At 56.0% G+C, this 20,401-nt stretch overlaps 1 protein-coding gene across 1 annotated transcript in view; it reads right to left on the bottom strand.

Annotated features, from left to right (window-relative positions):
- The window catches only part of APC2 (APC regulator of WNT signaling pathway 2), a 38,766-nt gene extending 19,929 nt beyond the window's left edge, over positions 1-18,837 (bottom strand). The window contains exons 1-10 of the mRNA XM_039910160.1: positions 18,706-18,837; positions 6,888-7,046; positions 6,248-6,338; positions 5,514-5,703; positions 5,132-5,240; positions 4,632-4,745; positions 4,349-4,426; positions 3,644-3,742; positions 1,716-2,094; positions 1,071-1,166 (exon numbers count right to left, since the gene is read on the bottom strand). Coding sequence (XP_039766094.1) covers positions 1,071-1,166; positions 1,716-2,094; positions 3,644-3,742; positions 4,349-4,426; positions 4,632-4,745; positions 5,132-5,240; positions 5,514-5,703; positions 6,248-6,338; positions 6,888-7,046; positions 18,706-18,759 — 1,369 coding nt within the window. The 5' untranslated portion in view covers positions 18,760-18,837. The remainder of the gene's footprint in view (positions 1-1,070; positions 1,167-1,715; positions 2,095-3,643; positions 3,743-4,348; positions 4,427-4,631; positions 4,746-5,131; positions 5,241-5,513; positions 5,704-6,247; positions 6,339-6,887; positions 7,047-18,705) is intronic.
- Between the last annotated feature and the right edge of the window lie 1,564 nt (positions 18,838-20,401).

Raw genomic sequence — 20,401 nt, 5'->3', positions numbered from 1 at the left:
AGTGCTTCGCACATAGTAAGTGCTAACAAATACGATTATTATTATTATTACAAGCCCGTAACCTTGGCGTTATCCTCGACTCCTCTCTCTCGTTCAACCCACATATTCTATCCATCACTAAATCCTGACCTTCACCTTCATAACTTTGCTAAAATCCGCCCTTTCCTCTCCATGCAAACTGTAACCACGTTAATCAAATCACTCATCCTATGCCACCTGGATTACTCCATCAGCCTCCTTGTTGACCTCCCTGCCTCCTGTCTCTCCCCACTCCAGTCCATTCTTCACTCTGCTGCCCAGATCATTTTTCTACAGAAACGTTCAGGAACATGTCACCCCGCTCCTCCTCTAAAAACTCCAGTGGTTGCCCATCCACCTCCACATCAAACAAAATTCCTCACCATTGGCTTTAAAGCTCTCCACCACCTTGCCCTCCTACCTCACCTTCCTACTTTTCTTCTACAACCCAGTCCACACACTTTGCTCCTGTAATGCCAACCTTCTCACTGTGCCTCGATCTCGCCTTTCTCGCTGCCAGCCCCTAGCCCACATCCTGCCTCTGGCCTGGAACACCCTCCTTCCTCAAATCCTGACAGACAATTACTCTCCCCGCTCCCTTTCAAAGCCTTACTTTTTGCATCTCCTCCAAGAGGACCTTCCCAGACTAAGCCCCTCCTTTCCTCTTCTCCCACTCTCTTCTGCAGTGCCTTGACTTGCTTCCTTGGTTCTTCCCCCCCCCACCCCTCCCAGCCCCACAGCACTTAGGTACATATCTCTAATTTATTTATTTGTATTGATGTCTGTCTCCCCGGCTCTTGACTGTAAGCTCACTTTGGGCAGGGACTGTGTCTGTTTATTGTTGCATTTTACTCTTCCAAGGGCTTAGTACAGTGCTCTGCACACAGTAAGCACTCAATAAATACTATTGAATGAATAAATGAATGATGACTGAATGATGGAGCTGATCAACTCAAGTCTTCTGACTTGGGTCCAGACAGCAGAAGATGAAGGAGCGGGGAAGGGAGGAAGGGCTGACCCTAAGGGTCCCCAACCCTTTTCCCTTTTCATACCCAGTTCGTTCATGGCCCGTCGGTATTCCTCGTCAAATGACAGCTTCATCACTGCACAGGTAGCCTGGCAGATTTGTGGTTCTATGGGAACAGGGGCTGAAGATGGAGAGGGGCACAGTCAGTCACAATTTTTGTTGGGGGGCGGAGGGGGGTGGTGCACTCCGGCATTTGCCTTCCCAAATTCCACCCAAACCCACCTCTCTGCATCATGCTCTCCCCAGATTCCCAGCTGGGGGTGAAGACAACGTCTTCGTCCCCCCAAGGCCGTCTCGGCCGGACTTCCAGCCTTGCTCCCCACGGGGCTCCGACCAGACCCCGGAGCTTCCCAGTGGGGCTGGAGAGACCCCCCCAATGGAGGCTCTCTGTCTGACCGATCGGCTCCGTATAGTCAGCCGGCCCTTCCCTCCCCAGCCCTGCCCCATTTGTGCCGCACCCCCCTTCTCCGCCTCCCATCATTCACGATGACAAGTCGGTATTGATGGATCCCCCGGCCAAGGCTCACAAGGCACCTGCGGGCCCACGCCCACCCAGTTACTTGCATTCCCGCCCACCGCCGGCTCCCTCCTTGGCCCTCCCCCCACCACAATGCTCCCTCAGAGACTGTCCCCAGACCCCACCCTTAATTCCCAACCCTGCCCCCTGTACCCGCGCCGCCCTCAGGGCCCCTGCCCACGTCCTGGCCCTGCATCTGCAGCCAGTCCCAGCAGGTCTCTGAGTAGGAGCGGATCTGCTCCAGCACGTGCAGCACGCGCATCTCCTTCTTGGCCTGGCCCTCGTCAGGCTGCGAGAAGATGATGTTGTGGAGCGCGGCGTTGGCTCGCATGCGAGCGTCCTTGCCGCCCCCAGCAGCCGGGCCCGGCTGGCGGTCAGCATCGTGCAGGATCTGGACCAGGAGCGGCAGGCAGCCCGACTTGCGCATGGCCAGGCAGCTCTCCTGGGAGCTAGACATGGCCAGCAGCGTCCGTGCCATGTCCTCCTTGTCCCGGGTGGCGAGCATGGACAACAGCCAGAACACCACCTCCACCTGTAGGAGGACACCGGCCTCACCAAGGGGGTCCCCGGGCAGCCTCCCCCGACCCTGCCAGCCCCAGTCTGCCCAACGGCCTTTCCACCCAAACCCCACCCCCAGCCCCAGGCATCAACTTCGACTTGGACTGTGAGGACCGTGTGGGCCATGGACCATATCCAACTTGATCATCTGCTATCTACCCCAGCACTTAGTTCAGTGCTTGGCACAAAATAGGTGCTGAATAAGTACTATTACCATTATTATTATTACTGCTATCAGTCCAGGCCCCATCCATCCTCCTAGTCTGCTTCTCCCTGTCACCCTCGCCACTAACCCAGTCCCCCTCTCCTGCTCCGCTCTCCCTCCAGAAGGGTTGGAGGTTTGGCCCAGCCATTTCCCAGATTCATAACTTTCCCCGGGTATCCATCTCCACCGGCCTCTCCCCTCCTCCCCCAGAGCTTCGGGCCCCCTGGGACTTGGGATAATAAGAATTATTCCATTTATGGTCTGCTGACTCTGCTAAGTGCTGGAGTAGATGGAGGGTGATGTGATCGGACACAGCCTCTTGTCCCACATGAGGCTCACCATCTATCTCATTCCCATTTTACAGGGGAGGAAACTGAGACCCAGAGAGGTTCAGTGACTTGCCCCAGATCACTCAGTAGGCCAGTTGCCAAACTGGGATTTGAGACCAGGTCTCCTGACTCCCAGCCCTGTGTTCTTTCCACTAGGTCACACTGCCTCTCAAGGAGCACCAGGACTCCCTTCCAGCTGCCTGTTTCTCCCCACTCTAGTCCATACTTCACTCTGCTGCCCAGATCATTTTTCTACAAAAACGTTCCGGACATGTCACCACATTCCTCCTCAAAAGACTCTAGTGGTTGCCCATCCATCTCCGCATCAAACAAAAACTCCTCGCCATTGGCTTTAAAGCATTTCAACACCTTGCCTCCTCCTACCTCGCCTCGCTACTCTCCTCCTACAACCCAGCCCGCACACTTCACTCCTCTAACACTAACCTTCTCACTGTGCCTCGGTCTCACCTCTCTCGCCGCCGACCCCCTACCCCACGTCCTGCCTCTGGCCTGGAATTCCCTCCCTCCTCAAATCCGGCAATTGCTCTCCTCCCCTTCAAAGCGTTATTGAAGGCGCATCTCCTCCATGAGGCCTTCCCAGATTAAGTCCCTCCTTTCCTCTTCTCCCACTCCCTTCTGCATCACCCTGACTTGCTCCCTCGGTTCTTCCCCCGACCCAGCCCCATGGCATTTATGTACATAGCTGTAACTTATTTATTTGTATTGATGTCTGTCTCCCCCGTTCTAGACTGTAATCTTGTAGTGGGCAGGGAACGTGTATGTGTTTATTGTTGCATTTTACTCTCCCGAGCGTTTAGTACAGTGCTCTGCACACAGTAAGCGCTCAATAAACACAGTTGAATGAATGACTCGGGCAGAGGGTACCAGGCCTGAATGTGAGGTCCCTGGACCCAAGGAGCTCCTTCAGAGCAGCCCAAACCTGGCCGTCACCTCCTCCCAGCTCTACGGCTTGGCTCTGTGCCACTTACCTTGCTGTTTCCAAGCTGGCTGCCCCCATCCTCTGGATGAGTCGGGGCCTCCACCTCCCCATCCCCTTCTGGGCAGGCCGGCTTCCCACTCGGCTGGGTCTTCGACGGGAGGTGAGAGAAGGGAGAAACGAAGGGAGAGCAGGCGTCGGGCCGGAGGTCTCAGCCAGCTCTCCCCACTTCCTCCACCTACGCTCCCAGTGCCGGGCCCAAATCTCTGATGGGGCGTCAGTCCCCCTTCCTGCCATCAGGACCCCCAGGTCAAGGACAGGAGAGTTGGGATGAGGGGCAGCTCCCGAGCTTGGCCGCCTCCTGCTCCCTCTTGAGGCAGGTCCGGGGAACTGCAGGGAGAGAGCTGGCCCCCACTTCCTCCTCCCTGCTGCTAGCATCGTCCTCTGGCCTACTTCGCGTTGCTATGGTAACTGCCTGCGGCGAGGGGCCAGGAGACGCATATACAAAGGCCAATGGTCCTTCACTTAGCCGACGTGGGCGATGCGAGGAGCGGAGGAGAAGAGAGTGACCCGGGGCCGCTCTCCCTAAGACCGTTAAGGTGGATGCTTTGGCCTGAGTGGAAGTGGGGGGGGTCCCCTGGTGTGCGTTTCCCTGAGGACCAGCAGGCCTCACTAGAAATGGGGACCCCGAATGAGCCCTTCCCCCCCCCCCCCGACTAAATCCCACCCCCAACCAGGCCCGGGCCCCCTGCCTTACCTGGGGCTCCACATGGTGCACTCGGTCCTGGGCCTCCAGGAGTTCCTTATCGATCTGCTCCAGGCGAGAAGCCCGGATCTACAAGGGTTAAACCTGGAGATCAATCTCCCTCCCTGTTTCCTTCCCCTCCTCCCTTCCCCCACCCTCATGCATCCCCCCCTTACTGCTCCTTCTCCAAGGCAACACCTGAGCCCCGCTCCCTCCCCACCACCCTAGCCCCTAGCCTGAGCTGCTCCAGGGGAGGTGGGCTAAGTTATCCTCCCCCATCCCTGCAGACCCCCACCTGAGCCCTCTGCACCATCTCGTCAGTGGTCCCAAACCGCTCCTCCATCAGCGAGCGGATGTGCTGGGCTTCAAACTCCAGCTGCTGGCGGATCAGGTCCATCTGCATGGAAAACTGGGAGCGGGGAGGGAGGGAAAGGTCAAGGGTAAGGAGAGCAGCGGGGGCAGGGAGGAGGGGACGCAGGCTGGGCCTAGGGCGGAGGGGCCCGGGCTAGGGAAACGGAGGCGATGGGGAGGGGGCAGGGGTCACAGTCCCCGTTTGAGTCGGAGAATCCGAGGCCCACAGAGATGAAGCCAATCGCCCCAGGTCATATAGCAGGGCGGCTGGGGAACAGGGACCTCAGGTCTCCCGACTCCCAGCCCATTCCGCCTCGCTGCCTGGCTGAGCCGCCGAGCTCTCCTGCCCACGCCGGGGCCCCTGGCAGGGTGGAGGCGGGTTCCTGGGTGGGACCTCGGGCCTCCCCCCACAACCCATTCCGCCGGCGGGCGGCCGCCATTCACCGTCTCCACGTGAGGTAGCTCATCCAGGCGCTTGGAGAGACTCTGTAGCTGAGTGTAATACCACAGCTTCTCCTTCTCCTCCTTCTCGATCTCGCTCAACAGAAAGCACCTGGGTTGGGGGAGGCAGGGAGAGGCGGGGCCTGTTCTCCCCATTCCACAGATGGGGACACTGAGGCCCAGAGAAGCGAAGCCACCGGCTCAAAGTCACACAGGGCTTCTGCAGCAAAGTGGGGGGAGACCCAGGGCCTCCTAAGGCACTAAGGGGCCTTTTGGGGAGGGGTGGCTGCCAGGATGTGGGGAGCCAGCTGCATGACCCCTTGCCTCCCGTGGGAGAGCTGTGTCCTCGGCCCCGCCCTCCCCGCCTCCCCTGGCCTCCCTTCACCTCTCCTTGTCCAGCTCCTGCAGCAGGCGGACCGTGGCCCTGCTCAGCTCCCCGAGACTGTCCTTTTTGGCTGGCCCGGCGCCGGGCGGGGGGCTCCTCTTGGGACTCGGGCCCGGGCTGGCTGGCTCCGGGGCCAGAGCTGGAGAATGGAACTTGAGGTTGTAGAGGCTGGCGATGTCCATCTGCAAGGCTAGGGGCCGGGGGGAGGGAGGGAGCGGAATGGATGGTGAACTGGGGACAGCCGGAGACACCCTCACCCACCCCTGAGCCTCTGAAGACTGAGTTTCTGCACAGCTGCAAGGACGCCCGCTCACCCCCACTGTGCCCCCGGCCCCTTTAAAACATTTCTTTCTTTTTAAAAATGGTATTCGTTAAGCATTTACTATGTGCCAGGCACCACACCGAACGTTGAGGTAGATACAAGGCGATCAGATTGGTTACAGTCCGTGTCCACCATGGGGCTCACGGTCTTAATCCCCACTGGACAGATGAGGTAACTGAGGCACAGTGAAGTGACTTTCCTGTTGTGAGCAGGGAACGTGTCTACCCACTCTGTTGTATTGTACTCTCCCCAGCGCTTAGTACAGTGCTCTGCACACAGTAAGCGCTCGGTAAATTCGATTGATTCCTTGCCCGAGGTCCCACGGCAGAAGAATGGCCGAGCCGGGATGAGAACCTAGATCCTTCTGACTCCCAGGCCCGTGCTCTGCCCACTTGGCCGCGCCCCTTCTCACCTTCCAGCTGTTCCAGCATCTCCATCCTTCCTGAAGACACCATGATTCTGGCCTCTTGCTCCAGCTTACTCTGGAGATGCTTCAGGACGACCTGGGGTGGGGTGGGGGGACGGCGGGGAGAGGCAGAGGAGCCACCCAGTTCTCCCACCTCCAGGCCAGGCTGGCTCAGCCCCCTGGCAGGCCCTCTGGGAGCTGCTCTGCTTCTCCTCCCTCGGCTTCCCCAGCTCCCCAGTCCCAACTCCTCCCCTGGACAGAGTGGTCACGATTATACTAGCGACAACTACATTTCGGGTGTCTACAGAGCCGCGGTTCCCCAGCTCAGATCTCCATCCTTCCCCTGGTCCTGAGTGACGAGCCTTCTCCCCCCCCCATCGTACAGAGGGATAGGGAGGATACAGAGACACCTGCCTCAGGTCACCTAGCAGGTCAGGGGCAAAGCCGAGGTGAGGACCCAGGCCTCCCTGCTACCACGGGGAGTTGTCTTTGGGCATCATGGAAGTGAGAGGATTCACTCCATCCTCTTTGGTCCTTTTCAACTTCTCCTTGCCTCCACCCCCCCCCCCAGCCAGGGGCTGATGATCCCCATTGGTTCCCCCCACCCTTCCGCCCCCACCAGCCAGTTCCCCTTCCTAGATCCCACCTTCATGTCCGAAGTCTCATTCTCCAGCTTGGACAGGTGGCTGGAGTTGTCTTCCAGCTCCCGGCGGAGATGAGTGTTCTCTTTCTTCAAGACCTCCACCTGGTGTACCAGCTGGTCATAAGAGGCAATGGAGCCAGACATCTTCAACTCCTCCAGCACCTGGACCCCGGGGGCAGGGTGGGCAGAAGGCAGCTCAGTCCCGAACTGTGAATGGTTACATCACCCCCCAAAAAACAGGGGAGACACCCCCTTTTCCAACCCCTCAATATCTAACCCAGCTGAGTAGGAGGTAGGCAGGGCCCCCTGGGCAGAACTGGAGGGAAGATGAAGCAGCACTGAGGGGCTGAGGAGACTGGGGTGTTGCAAAGGCCGGAGACGGTGCCTGCTGGCATCCATGCCAAGAGACAGAGAGACTGGCACAAGATGCCTGACTGCCATCTGGCGCCAAAAGACAGACAGACCAATCAATGCCCAACCCAGGGTGGAGGGGCAGGGGAGACTGAGGGTTCCGCTCCAGGGTCAAACCTGTGCCCCCCACCCCCCTTCACCTTCCCCAGAATAGTCCTGGGACTCCCTGGACAAGCCTCCCTCTCTGTCTTTTCACACCTCCCCGCCCCCCTTCTCTCTGGATTCACTTATCTCTTTGTTTCCCTTGTTTCCCCCCTCTCTTTCTTATGCCCCACCTCGGCCTTTGTCCACCTGCCCCTCCTGGGCCTCCCTATTTCACTCTCCCTCTCTTACCTCCTGGTCTTCTCCGGCTGCCTCTCGGACCTGAAGATCCATCCTCTCCTCGCCTCTCCTGTCTTTCTCTCGCCAAGCTCCCGTATCCCCTCCCTATCCCCCTTCTCCCCAGCACCCCTCCCTCCGTCTTTGTTTCCCTCTCATCTGTACTTTCACTCTCTCTCTCTCCTCCTCCCCCCCCCCCCGCCGCCCGTCCCCCGTCCCTCTCTCCCTGCCTTTGTCTCAGCCTCTGGGAACCGGCCACGGCAGTTTGTTTCCAAGTCAGTTACTTCTTTAGCATCTTGGAGAGCTGAACCCGATCAAGTCTCTCCGGGCCCCTCACTGCACGCGCGTGCACCCACACACACCCAAACACCCAAACAGACGCAGACACATACAGACCCACAAAGGCGGACAGAGACCCGGGGACACTCAGAGAGAAAGCCAAACGACGCGGAGGCACACAAGAATCGACACACCCACACACAGACACACTCACTTGCACCCGTCCGCCCGGGCGGCTCAGCCCTCCGCCACCCAAATCTGTCCCTTGGGGGCCCTCCGCCTCGCCGCTCACCAGCCTCGGTTTCACCGCTCACCCTGCCGCCCTCGCCTTTGCCATCATCCCAGGAGGGACCGGTGAGAGGCGAGGGGAGCGGCGATGACGCTGCCCGGGGGGGTGAAGAGGGTCCGGACGGGGTCGGCCGCCTGGGTTCTGTCCGGGTTACAGCCTTTCTCGCTCAGGGTGGGTGGGGGACGGGAGGGGAGGGGGGGTGTGATGGGGATGGGAGTCTGTGCCCACCAGAGCCCGCCCCGGCCCCTGCCAGTTAGTGACCGCCTTCTTCTCTCATGTGATCTCCTCGCTGCACCACCTCCAGCCGGGACCCCTGGAGCCCGTAGGTGCCTGGACGTCGCTCGCTACTCTCCCCCGGGAGAGTGGGCGGGGAGAGGAAGCCGCCCCCCGGGGGTCCCCTCTTCCCTCCCCGACCCACCCCTGGCTGCCATCTGCTCATGGAAATACCCCCACCCGATTGGCACTGGGGGTTCCCGACTCAGGTATTCCCGGGAGCCGTGGGAGGGGTGGGAATCGTCGAGAGGAGTCGGGAGGGTGCGAGGGAATCCACGCGGAAGCCAGAAGAACGACCTGGGCTTTGCTGAAGCGTGTGTGTGTGTGTGTTGCCTGGGTAGGGTCTTTGCGACAGAGCTCCAGGAAGACAGAGAGACACAGAGAAACAAAGAGAGAGAGAGGCAGAAGGGGGTCCAAGATGCCGTGGCACTTGACAATCCTTGTGGCCATGGCAACAGGGAGGTGAGAGAAGGATGTCTCATTGATTTCCTCCTTCCTCGCCCTGTCCCCCCTAGACAACCTCCTCCCTCCCGGGGTCATGCCTCACCCTCCCCACCCGCCACTCCTTGGGATTCCCACAGGCCCCCGAGGGTCAGCCCACGCGGGGGTTCCGAGACACAAAGCCCCACTAGGGCAGTTTTGAAGCAAACCTCCCCTGGTCCCCGTCCTGGCTGTGGGGGGGTGGGGGGGCGGCTGAAGAAATTATTAGTCCGGGATGAGGGATGCTGACTGCCATCAGCCAATGGAGGGCCAGCGAAGACAGTCTGCTGCCAAGGCAACAACCAATGGCGGCTCCCGAGGAGGTGTGGGGAGGAAGGAGTGGGGGAGGGAGGGAGAAGGGAGGGGAGAACATCCAGAAGCAGCCATCGCGGCTGCCTCTAATCCCGTGCGTCCAGGTGCTCGGAAAGCGAGTTCATCTCTCCCACCCTCTATCAGAGCCCCCTCCCCAGCCCATGCCCCGGGAACGACCCTCAGTATGAGACTGGAACCACCAAGCACCTGATCCGTGTCCGTAGTCAAGAGGTCCGAGTCTCGAAGATCAAGCCGGGTACCCCCTCGCGGGACGGGGCGACGAGGAGGGGCATCACCGTGTCTATCAACCTCTGTTTCTGTCGATCTTTCTGTCTTTCTCTTCCGTTTTTCTACCTCTTGTTTCTCCTGGTCTCTCTCTTCTCTCTTTGCTGTCTCGGGCTCCTTCTCTTTTATTTCTCTGTCTTTCCCTTCCATCTCTCCCGGATGACTCTCTGTGTTTCTCTTTCTCTCTCATCTCTGCCATTCTCTGTCTCTTTCTCTTCTATTTCTGTCTCTGCCTCTTTCTCTTCTATTTCTGTCTCTTTCCCTCCTATTCCGCCTTTGTCTTCTGTCTCTGCCTTTTCGAGCCTCCCTTCTGTCTCTCTTTTTCTACTTCTCCTCTCCCTTTCTCCTCCGCCATGACTCTGCTCGGCCTTTCTCCAATCCCTCCCCCTCCTCTTCCCTGTGTCTCTTAGATTCAGTCTAGCTCATCAGGCAATCAAGTCTGTTGCCCGTCAGCCATGCCTCTAAAACACAATCTGTGTGCTCTTTGGACGTTCCATTTTCCTGATGTGCGTACACCTCCCCCCACACCCCTCGACTGAATGCATGAAATGGCAGCGCTGCTCAAACCGAGCCCGGTTGACAGCAAACCCGAGAGGTTCAGAACGCATACAAGGGTTGGAGGGGGGGGATTGTCCACCCCTCCTTCCGCCCAGGAGAGCCCTGACTCTAATGATGACAATGAATGCTTTCCTGATAGATCCCTCGTTCTGCCCCATCCGTCTGGGAGATAGGCCACGTGGGGCGAGTTGAGGGTTTAATGAATCTGAACCAGCCGCCACAGGCCTCCAGCTGGAGAGCAGGACAGCTATTGTGGCCCCTCCCTGGGGACTCCTTGATGCTCTGGTGTGATGTCCTGCCACGGTCCGTCTTCCCCAGCTACTTCCTCTCTACCCTGTCTGACTCCCCCAACCCCCCACCCCCGCTTCCATCTAGCTCTACCCTCTCTCTAGACGGCCTCTGGCACAGCTTCCTTCCCTGGGATTTGAGTTAGTCTGATGAGCCTCCAATTGGACTGCTTTTCCTCTTAGAGAAGCAGTCTGAACTTGGGGCTCTTGGCAAAGCAGGGAGCTTAATATTATTATCATTATTATTATTAATAATAACAATCATGGTATCTATTATGGGCCAAGCACTGTTCTAAGCGCTAGGGTAGATACAAGGTAATCAGGTTGTCCCACGTGGGGCTCACAGTCTTAATCCCCATTTTACAGATGAGGTAACTGAGGCCCAGAGAAGTTAAGCGACTTGCCCAAAGTCACACAGCAGACAAGTGGCGGAGCTGGGATTAGAACCCACGACCTCTGACTCCCAAGCCCGTGCTCTTTCCACTAAGCCACGCTGCTTCTAGCAACGATAATAATTATTATTATTATGGTACTTGTTAAGCACTTACTATGTGCCAAGCACTGTTCTACACGCTGGGGTAGATACAAGCTCATCAGGTTGGACAAAGTACCTGTCCCATATGGGGCTCACACTCTTAATCCCCATTTTACAGATAAGGTAACTGAGGCACAGAGAAGTGAAGTGACTTGACCAAGGTCACGCAGCACACATGTGGTGGAGTCGGGATTAGAGCCCAGGTCCTTCTGACTTCCAGGCCCATGCTCTGTCCTCCTAGCCACACTGCTTCTCAATTATTATGATTGTTAATATTTTTATGGTATTTTTAAGCGTTAACTATGTGCCAAGCACCGTTTTAAGTGCTGGGGTAGGTACAAGATAATCAGGTCGGATGCAGTCTCTGTTCCACAGGCTAAGAAGGAGAGAGAACAAGTACTTTATCCCCTTTTTACAGATGAGGAAACTGAGACACAGCAGTGAAGTGACCTGCCCAGGGTCACACAGCAGGCAACTGATAGAGTCGAGATTAGAACCCAGGAACCCAGGTCCGCTGACTCTCAGGCGTATGTTCTTTCCACTAGGCCACACTGCTTGGAGATGGAGATGATGGCAGTAATGATAACTGCCACGATGTTGACATCAAAATCAACACTGAGCCAGGACCCACGTTTCCGGGGTCCAAAATGGCTCCAGCCTCAGAAAGAAGATGGCAGGACTTCCTGATCAAAAAGGAAGTTAGGATGGCCCAGGTGGGGAATGGCCAAAGTCGATCAGTCAATCAATGGAATTTATCGAACTCTTATGGTGCGTAGAGCACCCTGCTAAGCGCTTGTACCAACAGAGTCGGTAGACACTTTCCCCGCGCACAGGGAGCTCACAGTCTAGAGGGGGAGGGAGACATTAAAATAAATGACGGTGATAGAGATAAGTGCTGTGGGGCTGAGGGCGGGGTGAAGATCAAGTGCTTAAAGGGTCCAGATCCAAGTGCATAGACGAAGCAATTCCCGTTTGTCCTGGGCGATGGGGGGGAGGGGTCTAAAGAGGTATGTGGAAGGCTTCAAGGTCACACAAGTGTCACGTCTAGTGCCTAGACTAGACCCCGGATATACTAACCCTCCCCACCTCCTCTAAGGTTGAGAACACCGCAGTTGAGATTCCCCCAGGAGTGTGTTGACGGGGAGGGGGAGGTGTAATAACGTTAATAATGTTGGTATTTGTTAAGCGCTTACTATGTGCAGAGCACTGTTCTAAGCGCTGGGGTAGACACAGTGGAATCAGGTTGTCCCACGTGGGGCTCACAGTCTTAATCCCCATTTTCCAGATGAGGGAACTGAGGCACGGAGAAGTGAAGTGACTTGCCCACAGTCCCACAGCTGACAAGTGGCAAGAGCAGGGATTCGAACCCATGAGCTCTGACTCCGAAGCCCACGCCGCTTCTCGGGGGAAGAGCCACCCCGGCTCTAACCTGGTGCTCACATTCCTCGGGTCACCAGGCCTGCAAGGGGGTGGGGGTAGCGGTCGGGGGGGGGGGGCGGCAGAAAAATCCCGGAGTTTGTCAGCTCCAGCCCAGTTTTTCAGTTAATTATCGCTGGATCCCGAGACGAGGACTCGGGATGGCGAGAAGTTTTCAGGACCAGGGACAGATGTTCCCTGTTCTGTCTCTGTTCCCTGTTCCCTGTCCCTGTTCTGTTGCCGACTTGTTCATCCCAAGCGCTTAGTACAGTGCTCTGCACATAGTAAGCGCTCAATAAATACTATTGAATGAATGTTCCGGCGGGTCGCAGCTCCGCGGACAACTACGTGATTAGGGCGAAGGCAGAGAGGAGCGGGGGGTCTCCCCGTGGCTTCTGGGTGGGTTAATCCCCTTCAAACATCGACCTCGAGGAGTCAGCCGAGAGGCTAGAGTTGGCATCGGGTCCCCTCACCCAGCCTCCGAGCGAAGGTCCACCCCCAAAACTAGCCCAAGAGGCCAAGACTCCTCCCTTGGCAGGAAGCTCTCCACCCCCTCCCTTGGACGACTGACAATAACAACAACAACAATAATAATAATAATAACATCCAATATGGTGCGCCGTATACAGTAATTGCTCGATAAGGAATAATAATAATTAGTAGTAGTAATAATAACTGTGGTGTTTGTTAAGCATTTATTATATGCCAGGCACTGTAATAAACGCTGGGGTAGATATAAGATAATCAGGTTCCACGTGGGGCTCACAGTCTGCCTAAAAGGGACAACAGGCACTGAATCCCCATTTTTGCGGATGAGGGAACCGAGGTACAGAAAAGGGAAGTGTCTTGTCCAAGGTCGGACGGCAGATACGTGGCGGAGCCGGGATTAGAACACAGGTCCTCCCTTTCCCAGGCCACTAGGCTTTCCACTAATAATAATAATGACGGTGGTATTTGTTAAGCGCTTACTATGTGCAAAGCACTGTTCTAAGCGCTGGGGGATACAAGGTGATCAGGTTGTCCCACGTAGGGCTCACAGTTGGGCTGAGGCTAACTGAGGCACAGGGAAGTTAAGTGACTTGCCCAAAGTCACACAGCTGACAAGCGGCAGAGCCGGGATTCGAACCCATGACCTCTGACTCCCAAGCCCGAGCTCTTTCCACTGAGCCAAGCTGCTGCTTCCCGTGCTAAGGTTTCGACTTCCTGCACTGCTGGGAAGTTCTTCCTTTTGTCTAACCAACGTTTCTCATGCTGTGGCGTCTCTCATAACATGGTGATTACTCTTTCTTCTTTCATGTAAGTTGACCAGTGGTTAGAACACAGAGACTGAGAGGCAAGTCTTGAGTTCTATGCCAGAGATTCTCAAAATGTCTCAGATGGGAAGCAGCGTGGCCTGGTGGAAAGAACATGGGTCTGGGAGTCAAAGGACCTGGGTTTTAATCCTGGCTCTTCCAGTTGATTGCTGTGTGACCTTGGGCAAGTCACTTAATATCTCTGTGTCTTAGTTTCCTCAACTGTAAAATAGGGATTAAATCCTACTCCCTCCTGCTTAGACTGTGAGCCCCATGTGGGACATGTACTGTGTCCAACCTGATAAACCTGTATCTACCCCAGAGCTTAGAACAGTGCTTGACACATAGTAAGCACTTTAAAAAAAAGTGCTCTCTTGGAGGGTCTGAACAATGTCAGGCCCACAGAGTTTGCTTTTATTGTATGTTCTCAAGCAGCCAGCCCAGAGAGCTCTGTACATAGTAGGCCCCTAGTATGCTGCTCTGCATACAGTAGTTGCTCAATAAATGATTTTGATGGTGAGGATATCAAAGCGTATCACAAGATGAACATGAGTCAGCAGTGAGGTGCCATTTTGAAGAAAGCCAACATGCTACTGGGTTGGATCAATAGAAGTGGGTCAGGTAAGGGACAGGAACTAATCCTTTGACTCCAATATGCCCTGTTCAGATCCTCAACGAAGTTCTAGGTCCAATGTTCGTCCTCATACTGTAAACGGGGCAAGGGGACCCAAAAGAGGGGCTGAGAGAGAGCAACAGAAATAATGAAAGGAATAAGAACAGGTCATCTATGAGAACATCTTCAAGGGGGTGGTGTAGGTTGAGGGTAGGGACAGGGTGAGGTTGGGGATAGGGACAAGGTGGGAATGGGTTGGGGATAGGAGCGGGACATGGGGAGAGGAGGGGAAGGGGAAGCTCCCAATCTCTGGAGGAGGGTTTATAGACAGGGTTCAGACCAGATGATGACCATGTCTTCTGAGGACCACACCTGGAGAAAGCAGCTGAAACTACAGCATTAAAGGTCATAAAGCTCAGCTCCGTGCAGAGGGCTAAGAGGATTGATGTCTCCCTAGGTTCCCAGCTGAGGGGGTGAAGCTGTTCTCATCCCTGCAGCGGCGGTCTGGGCTGGACTCGCAGCCTCCCGTCTCCGCCCGGGGGTCCCACAAGACCCTAGAACTTCTGCCTGAGGCATTTGGTATTTCTCTCCATCCTTCTGCCCCTCCTTCTCCTTCTCTCTCCCGTGCACGAGGCCTGTGGTGTGACTGGAAACCTTGTTCCCACTCTGCATCATTCATTATTCAATCGGAGACAGGCCTCGTCTTTCACAGCACTTATTTCTTCTGTCTGGAGCCCGGGATTAATTCACTCCCATTACTGGGGAGATGAATCTCTCCCCTTCCCTCCCCCTCGGGAAAACATGTGCTTCTTGACCTTCCAGCTGGGCAGTGGGGAGAGGGTTGGGAGGGTGCTTGTGGGCTTGGGGTGCTGGAGACATACGCGTTGGGGGGCGGGGGAGGAGAAGAGGAGTTGTCCGTGACCATTAAGGTCCTCCAGATGAGCTCTGTTTGGGCCTGGGTTGAGCTGAATCGAACTCTTTCAGCCACAAAGGACCAATACTGAGCAGAGACCCAGAAGACATGGGTTTAAGATGCGGCAGGAAGGATTTGAGTTAGAACTGCATTGACTGTTGGGTTGTGGAAAAGGTGATTTCTGGCTCAAGGTGTTTGTGTGTGTGTGTGTGTGTCATGGGGAGAGCGTTGTGTAATCTCCAACTCCAGAGACTTTAAACCTAAGAAAGGTCTGAGTAGGGTAACCACCTGGAGGCAAGGGGATGGACTTGTTGTGTTCTCAAGTTCCCTTCCAGCCCTTGGGTTTTTCTACTCCCTTCCAGCTCTGAGAGTTTTCTAGTCCCTTCTGGAGGCCTCCAGAGGCCAATGGGTATTCCACTGTCTTCAAGCAGAGAAGCTCCTAAATTATCCCACATCCTGGAGGGTAGAGTGTGAGAGAAGAGAGAGGGGCCTGGCAGAGCAGAGGAGAAGGCTCTTGCAACGGTCACAAGGGAAATATTTGTAGATCAAATATTTGTGCCAGCAGGGATGAAGGACCAAAGGACCTCCCGGGCCTCCCCTTGCGATGGACAGGGCCCAGGAGGAATCCTGAAAAACAGCTGGCAAAGTCCTTGTAGCCTGGAGACGCTGGAGACCTGCTTTGTGACCTCACTTCATTTAGAAGCAGCACGACTTAGTGATTAGAACACGGACCTGGGAGCCAGAAGGATGTGGGTTCTAATCCTGTCTCTGCCACTTGTCTGCTGTGTGACCTTGGCAAGTCACTTCACTTCTCTGTGCCTCAGTTACCTCATCTGTAAAATGGGATTCAGAGTGTGAGCCCCTTATGGGACAGAGGGACTGTGTCCAACTTGATTAGCTTGTACCTACAAGAACAGTGCTTGACACATAGTAAGCACTTAAATACCATTATTATTAGTAGTAGTAGTAGTACTAATAACTCCTGGACCTCAGTTTCCTCCCCTGGAAAATGGGGAGAATAATGATCCTTGCCTTTCCTCTACCTCTCAGAGAGAGCTACAGTGAGATCACTCATGGAAGAAAGGGTCTGGGTTTTGTTTTGTTTTTTTTCATAATGAGCAGAAAGCAGGAAAGGGAGAGAGATCCAAACTGAGGCTTCTCCAGATGCCAAGAACTGCAGAGAAGTGGCTGCCATCGGCCTGATGGTGCCAAGGGGCAGAGAGGAGACTGGCCAGACAGAGGGGAGGAAAGTGGAGAGATCCAGAAGACTCTAGAGGCAAGCAGCAAAATGGGAGGTGGGGGCGGGGTGGGGAAGGGGCTGTTTTTCTTTTGATAGGGAAGCTGGGTATCCCCATCCCCTCCTGGCTGCCAGAAGGAGCCCTGCCTAGTTCCATCCCCCAGCCCCAGGGGGACTTAAACAAACAAGACCCTGTTACTAGCTTCGGGTAATTGAAAGGGAAGTAAAACATGGGATTCACACAGATGGGGGCGAGCAAGATGGGGAAACCTAACACCAAGCAGCCAACAGCAAGAGCCCCTAGGGAGGCTTCATATGAGCCACACCCGGAGCCCCCAGCTCAACTCCGCCTTCAATCCAGCCCCTGGCTTCTTCTACCTCCCTTTCCCTACCCCCCCTTTTGATTCAACCCCCACCCTTCCCTCTGACCCCGCCCACAGCACAGGGAATTGAGGGGGTCACCATGGCAACCAGGCCTGCTCTCTTCTATCCTGGGTCTCCTGGGCCCAAAGGATGATTCTGAATCAAATCGAATCAATCAAAACCCCACCTGGGCAGAAAGGCGTTTAGGGGGCCGAAAACATCTTTCTCCCAGGCCTGGGAAAAGGGGAAGAGGGTGCCTCTCCCCATTTTTTAAAATGGTATTTGTTTTGCACTTACTATGTGCCAGGCACCGTACTTAACAGTGGGACAGATACAAGCTAATCAAGACAGACACAGTCCATATCCCACGAAGGGCTAACCGTCTTAGCCCCCCATTTGGCAGATGAGGGAACTGAGGCACAGAGAAGTGAAGGGACTTGTTCAAGGTCACGCAGCAGGCAAGTGACAGAACTGGGATTAGAACCCAGGTCCTCTGACTCCCAGACTCTATCCACTAGACCATGCTGATTCTCTTGTCTGCCCCCTTTCCAAATCTTGTGGCCCTGACACAGGAACTGTGTGGAGGGGAGTAGGTGGGGAGTTGGAGAGGGGGTTGAGCGTGAGAAATTTAGGGCCTGGGGCCCTCCACCTGAGGCTGGTCAGGACACTCCCTCTATCCAACGGGAACCGCCGCAGGTCAATGGCAGAGGCAGAGGCAGGAAGGAGGACAAGAGCCTCCAAAAGTAGGATCGACCGATGGTAAGGGGATTAGGGAGGGGAGATATTTTGGGGCTTTGGAGATTTTGCTGTGTGACCTCAAGGAAGTTGTCTGCCCTCTCTGAGTCCACTGAGAGCAAAACAAGGAGGCAAGCTGTCCAGAGATGAGATGGCGCAGGTAGTGAGGAGGGCTGGAGAGGGCTGTCTAACCAGAGTCGGCGAGCCAGAGAGCTTGATTGGGAGGTAGAGCTGGGTCTTTCCTGCCGGCGCCCCCGCCCCAATCCCCACTTCAGGGAGCAGCAAGAGTTCGGCCAGGCCTCCCTGCAGGTCCCCAACGTGCAGCAAGCAACGGTGAGTGCTGGAGGCATGTTTTTCCCCCCTCCCTCCTTCCCAGGGGAGAGTTAGAGTCGCCCTCCCCCATCTTGCACACACACACACACACACACTCACACATGACTAGGCAAATGCACCGATGGTTTCCTTGGCCTCACCGTCAAGGACTCCAGGGTCCCCGCCGGGGGAGACGTGGACACGGCTGACGGTCCCCGGTCTTGGCACCGCGACTGCTGGCAGGGCTCCAGGGCGCTGCAGTGCGGCCACCCACTCTTCCCCGTGCCCCCAGGACCCGACTCTTCCGTCCAGCCCCCGCCTCCCCACCCCATGCCCCCCGCTCCAGACAGCCCTCCGCCAGTCAGCTCCACTCTCCCCCTCCCTCCCCCTGCCCCACCCGGAGATGCTGCGGATTCAGAGGAAACCGGGGCGGGGGGCAAAAATCAGTGATGAAAACCCGGTCTCCTTGCTTCCTCTCCTCTGAAAAAACCAGCACCATCCCTAGCCCTCCTAGGCTCCGGCTGCTCGTACCCCCATCCCTCCCCAGCCCAACGGGACCAGCAGCGGGATCAGGGGAGACGTGCGTGCAGGGAGGGGGCTGTACCTCGGTCAGACTCGGGGGACTTCTCCCACCGGCTTGGGGGCCGAAGGGCACTGTGAACCGGGGAATCCGTCCCCCCATCCCTCCCTCCTTCCCTCTTTGTCCCCCACTCCTGCCTTACCCCCCCCCCCACACACCCAATCCCTTGCGCCCCCGGCCCTCCCCACCTCTGTTTATTCTGCTGCTCCGCCGGCCGGTGCCCAGTCCTTGGACAGTGGGAAAATTGCCAGTCACCCCTGCCCCCCTCCACCTACATCCTATCCCTTGTATCCTCCCCGACCACCCAGGGCCGGGGTCCGTCCGCTCCCCTACCTCCTCCCCGAAGAAGGCGGAATGCATGAAGGAGAGGAGCCACAGCAGCCCCATGGAGTCTGCATCCTGCAGCAGCAGCCGCCGCCGCCGCCTCCTCCTCCTCTTCTCTCTGTGGTTGTCGCGCCTCTCCGTTCCCTCTCGGCTCCCCCACCCTCTCGCCGCCCGACTCCGCCTCCTCCTCCTCCTCCTTCCCTTCCTCCTCCTCCTCCTCCTCTTCCTCCTCCTCTTCCTCCTCCTCTTCTCCAGGCAGGACTGGGTCGTAGGCACAGGCAGCTGCAGTACCGGCGTGCGGCCACCAGAGAGCGAGCGGGAACCTCAGGCCCTGCTCCACCTTCTCCTTTTCTCCAACAACCCTCCCCCCGCCCAGCTTTTATCATTCATTCGTTCGTTCGTTCGTTCGTTCGTTCGTTTGTTCGTCTTTATTGAGCGCTTACTGTGCGCAGAGCACTGTGCTGAGCGCTTGGAAAGTACAGTTCAGCAACAGAGACAATCCCCGCCCACCACGGGCTCACAGTCGAGAAGCGGGGAGACAGGCAGCAAAACAAATCACCAGGCATCGATCTCTAAGAAAGGGGAAGCAGCGATGGGGGTTTTATCTGGATGGAGGAGCCTTAACCCCTGGAGGGTCCCAGATCGCCCCCCGCCCCCCGCTCCGTGATAACGGCGGTAGTAATAATGATGGTGGTATTTGTTAAGCGCTTACTATGTGCAAAGCACTGTTCTGGGGGGGTACGAGCCGATCAGGATGTCCCACGTGGGGCTCACGGTTTTAATCCCCGTTTCACAGATGAGGTAACCGAGGCACAGAGAAGTGAAGTGACTTGCCCAAAGTCACACGGCTGGCAAGCGGCGGAGCCGGGATCAGAACCCATGACCTCTGACTCCCAAGCCCGGGCTCTTTCCGCTGAGCCGCGCTGCTTCTCTAGTCATAATAGTAGTATTAGCAGCATTTATTGAGCATCCAGTGCACATACTAGGCGCTTGGGAAGACCAGAAGAACGAAGTGACACATTCCCTGCCCACAGGAAGCATACATTCTAACGGGGGAACAAACATAAAAAATATTCAGTCCATCATTTATTGAGCACTTACTGTGTGCAGAGCATTGCACTGAGTGCTTGGGAGACAACAATGTAAGAAACACATTCCCTGCCTACAGTGAGCTTACGAGAGAGGTCAACAATAAATAACTGATCCATACACAGAGGCGTCAAAGGGGTTGAAAATAAGTTCACTGAATGCTGAAGTTAGCTTCAAAGTGTTGGGAGATTAACTGGGGAAGGCTTCTTGGAGGTGGGATTTTAGGAGGGATTGGAATGTGGGAAGTGCTGGGATCTGTCTGATATGGGGAGGGAGGGGATTCCAGACAGAAGGGAAGGTGTGGGCAAAAGGTTGCAGGCGAGAGAGATGAGAAAAAAGCACACATGAGTAGGTTGGCATGAAAGGAAAGAAGCATATGAGCTGGGGTATAATGGAAGAGGAGTGAGGATAAGTAGAGGATTGGTGGTGAGCCCGTTGTTGGGTAGGGATTGTCTCTATCTTTTGCCGAATTGTACTTTCCAAGCGCTTAGTACAGTACTCTGCACACAGTAAGCACTCAATAAATACGATTGATTGAATGAATGAATTAACTGGGCGGGGGAGCTGAATGTGTGTCTTAATGCCAGTGGTCATGAACGTGATGTGGAGAGGGCTG

Source organism: Ornithorhynchus anatinus, chromosome X1, assembly GCF_004115215.2.
Source record: "Ornithorhynchus anatinus isolate Pmale09 chromosome X1, mOrnAna1.pri.v4, whole genome shotgun sequence".
Classification (NCBI taxonomy): domain Eukaryota; kingdom Metazoa; phylum Chordata; class Mammalia; order Monotremata; family Ornithorhynchidae; genus Ornithorhynchus; species Ornithorhynchus anatinus.
This window is presented reverse-complemented; position numbering and strand designations above follow the sequence as displayed.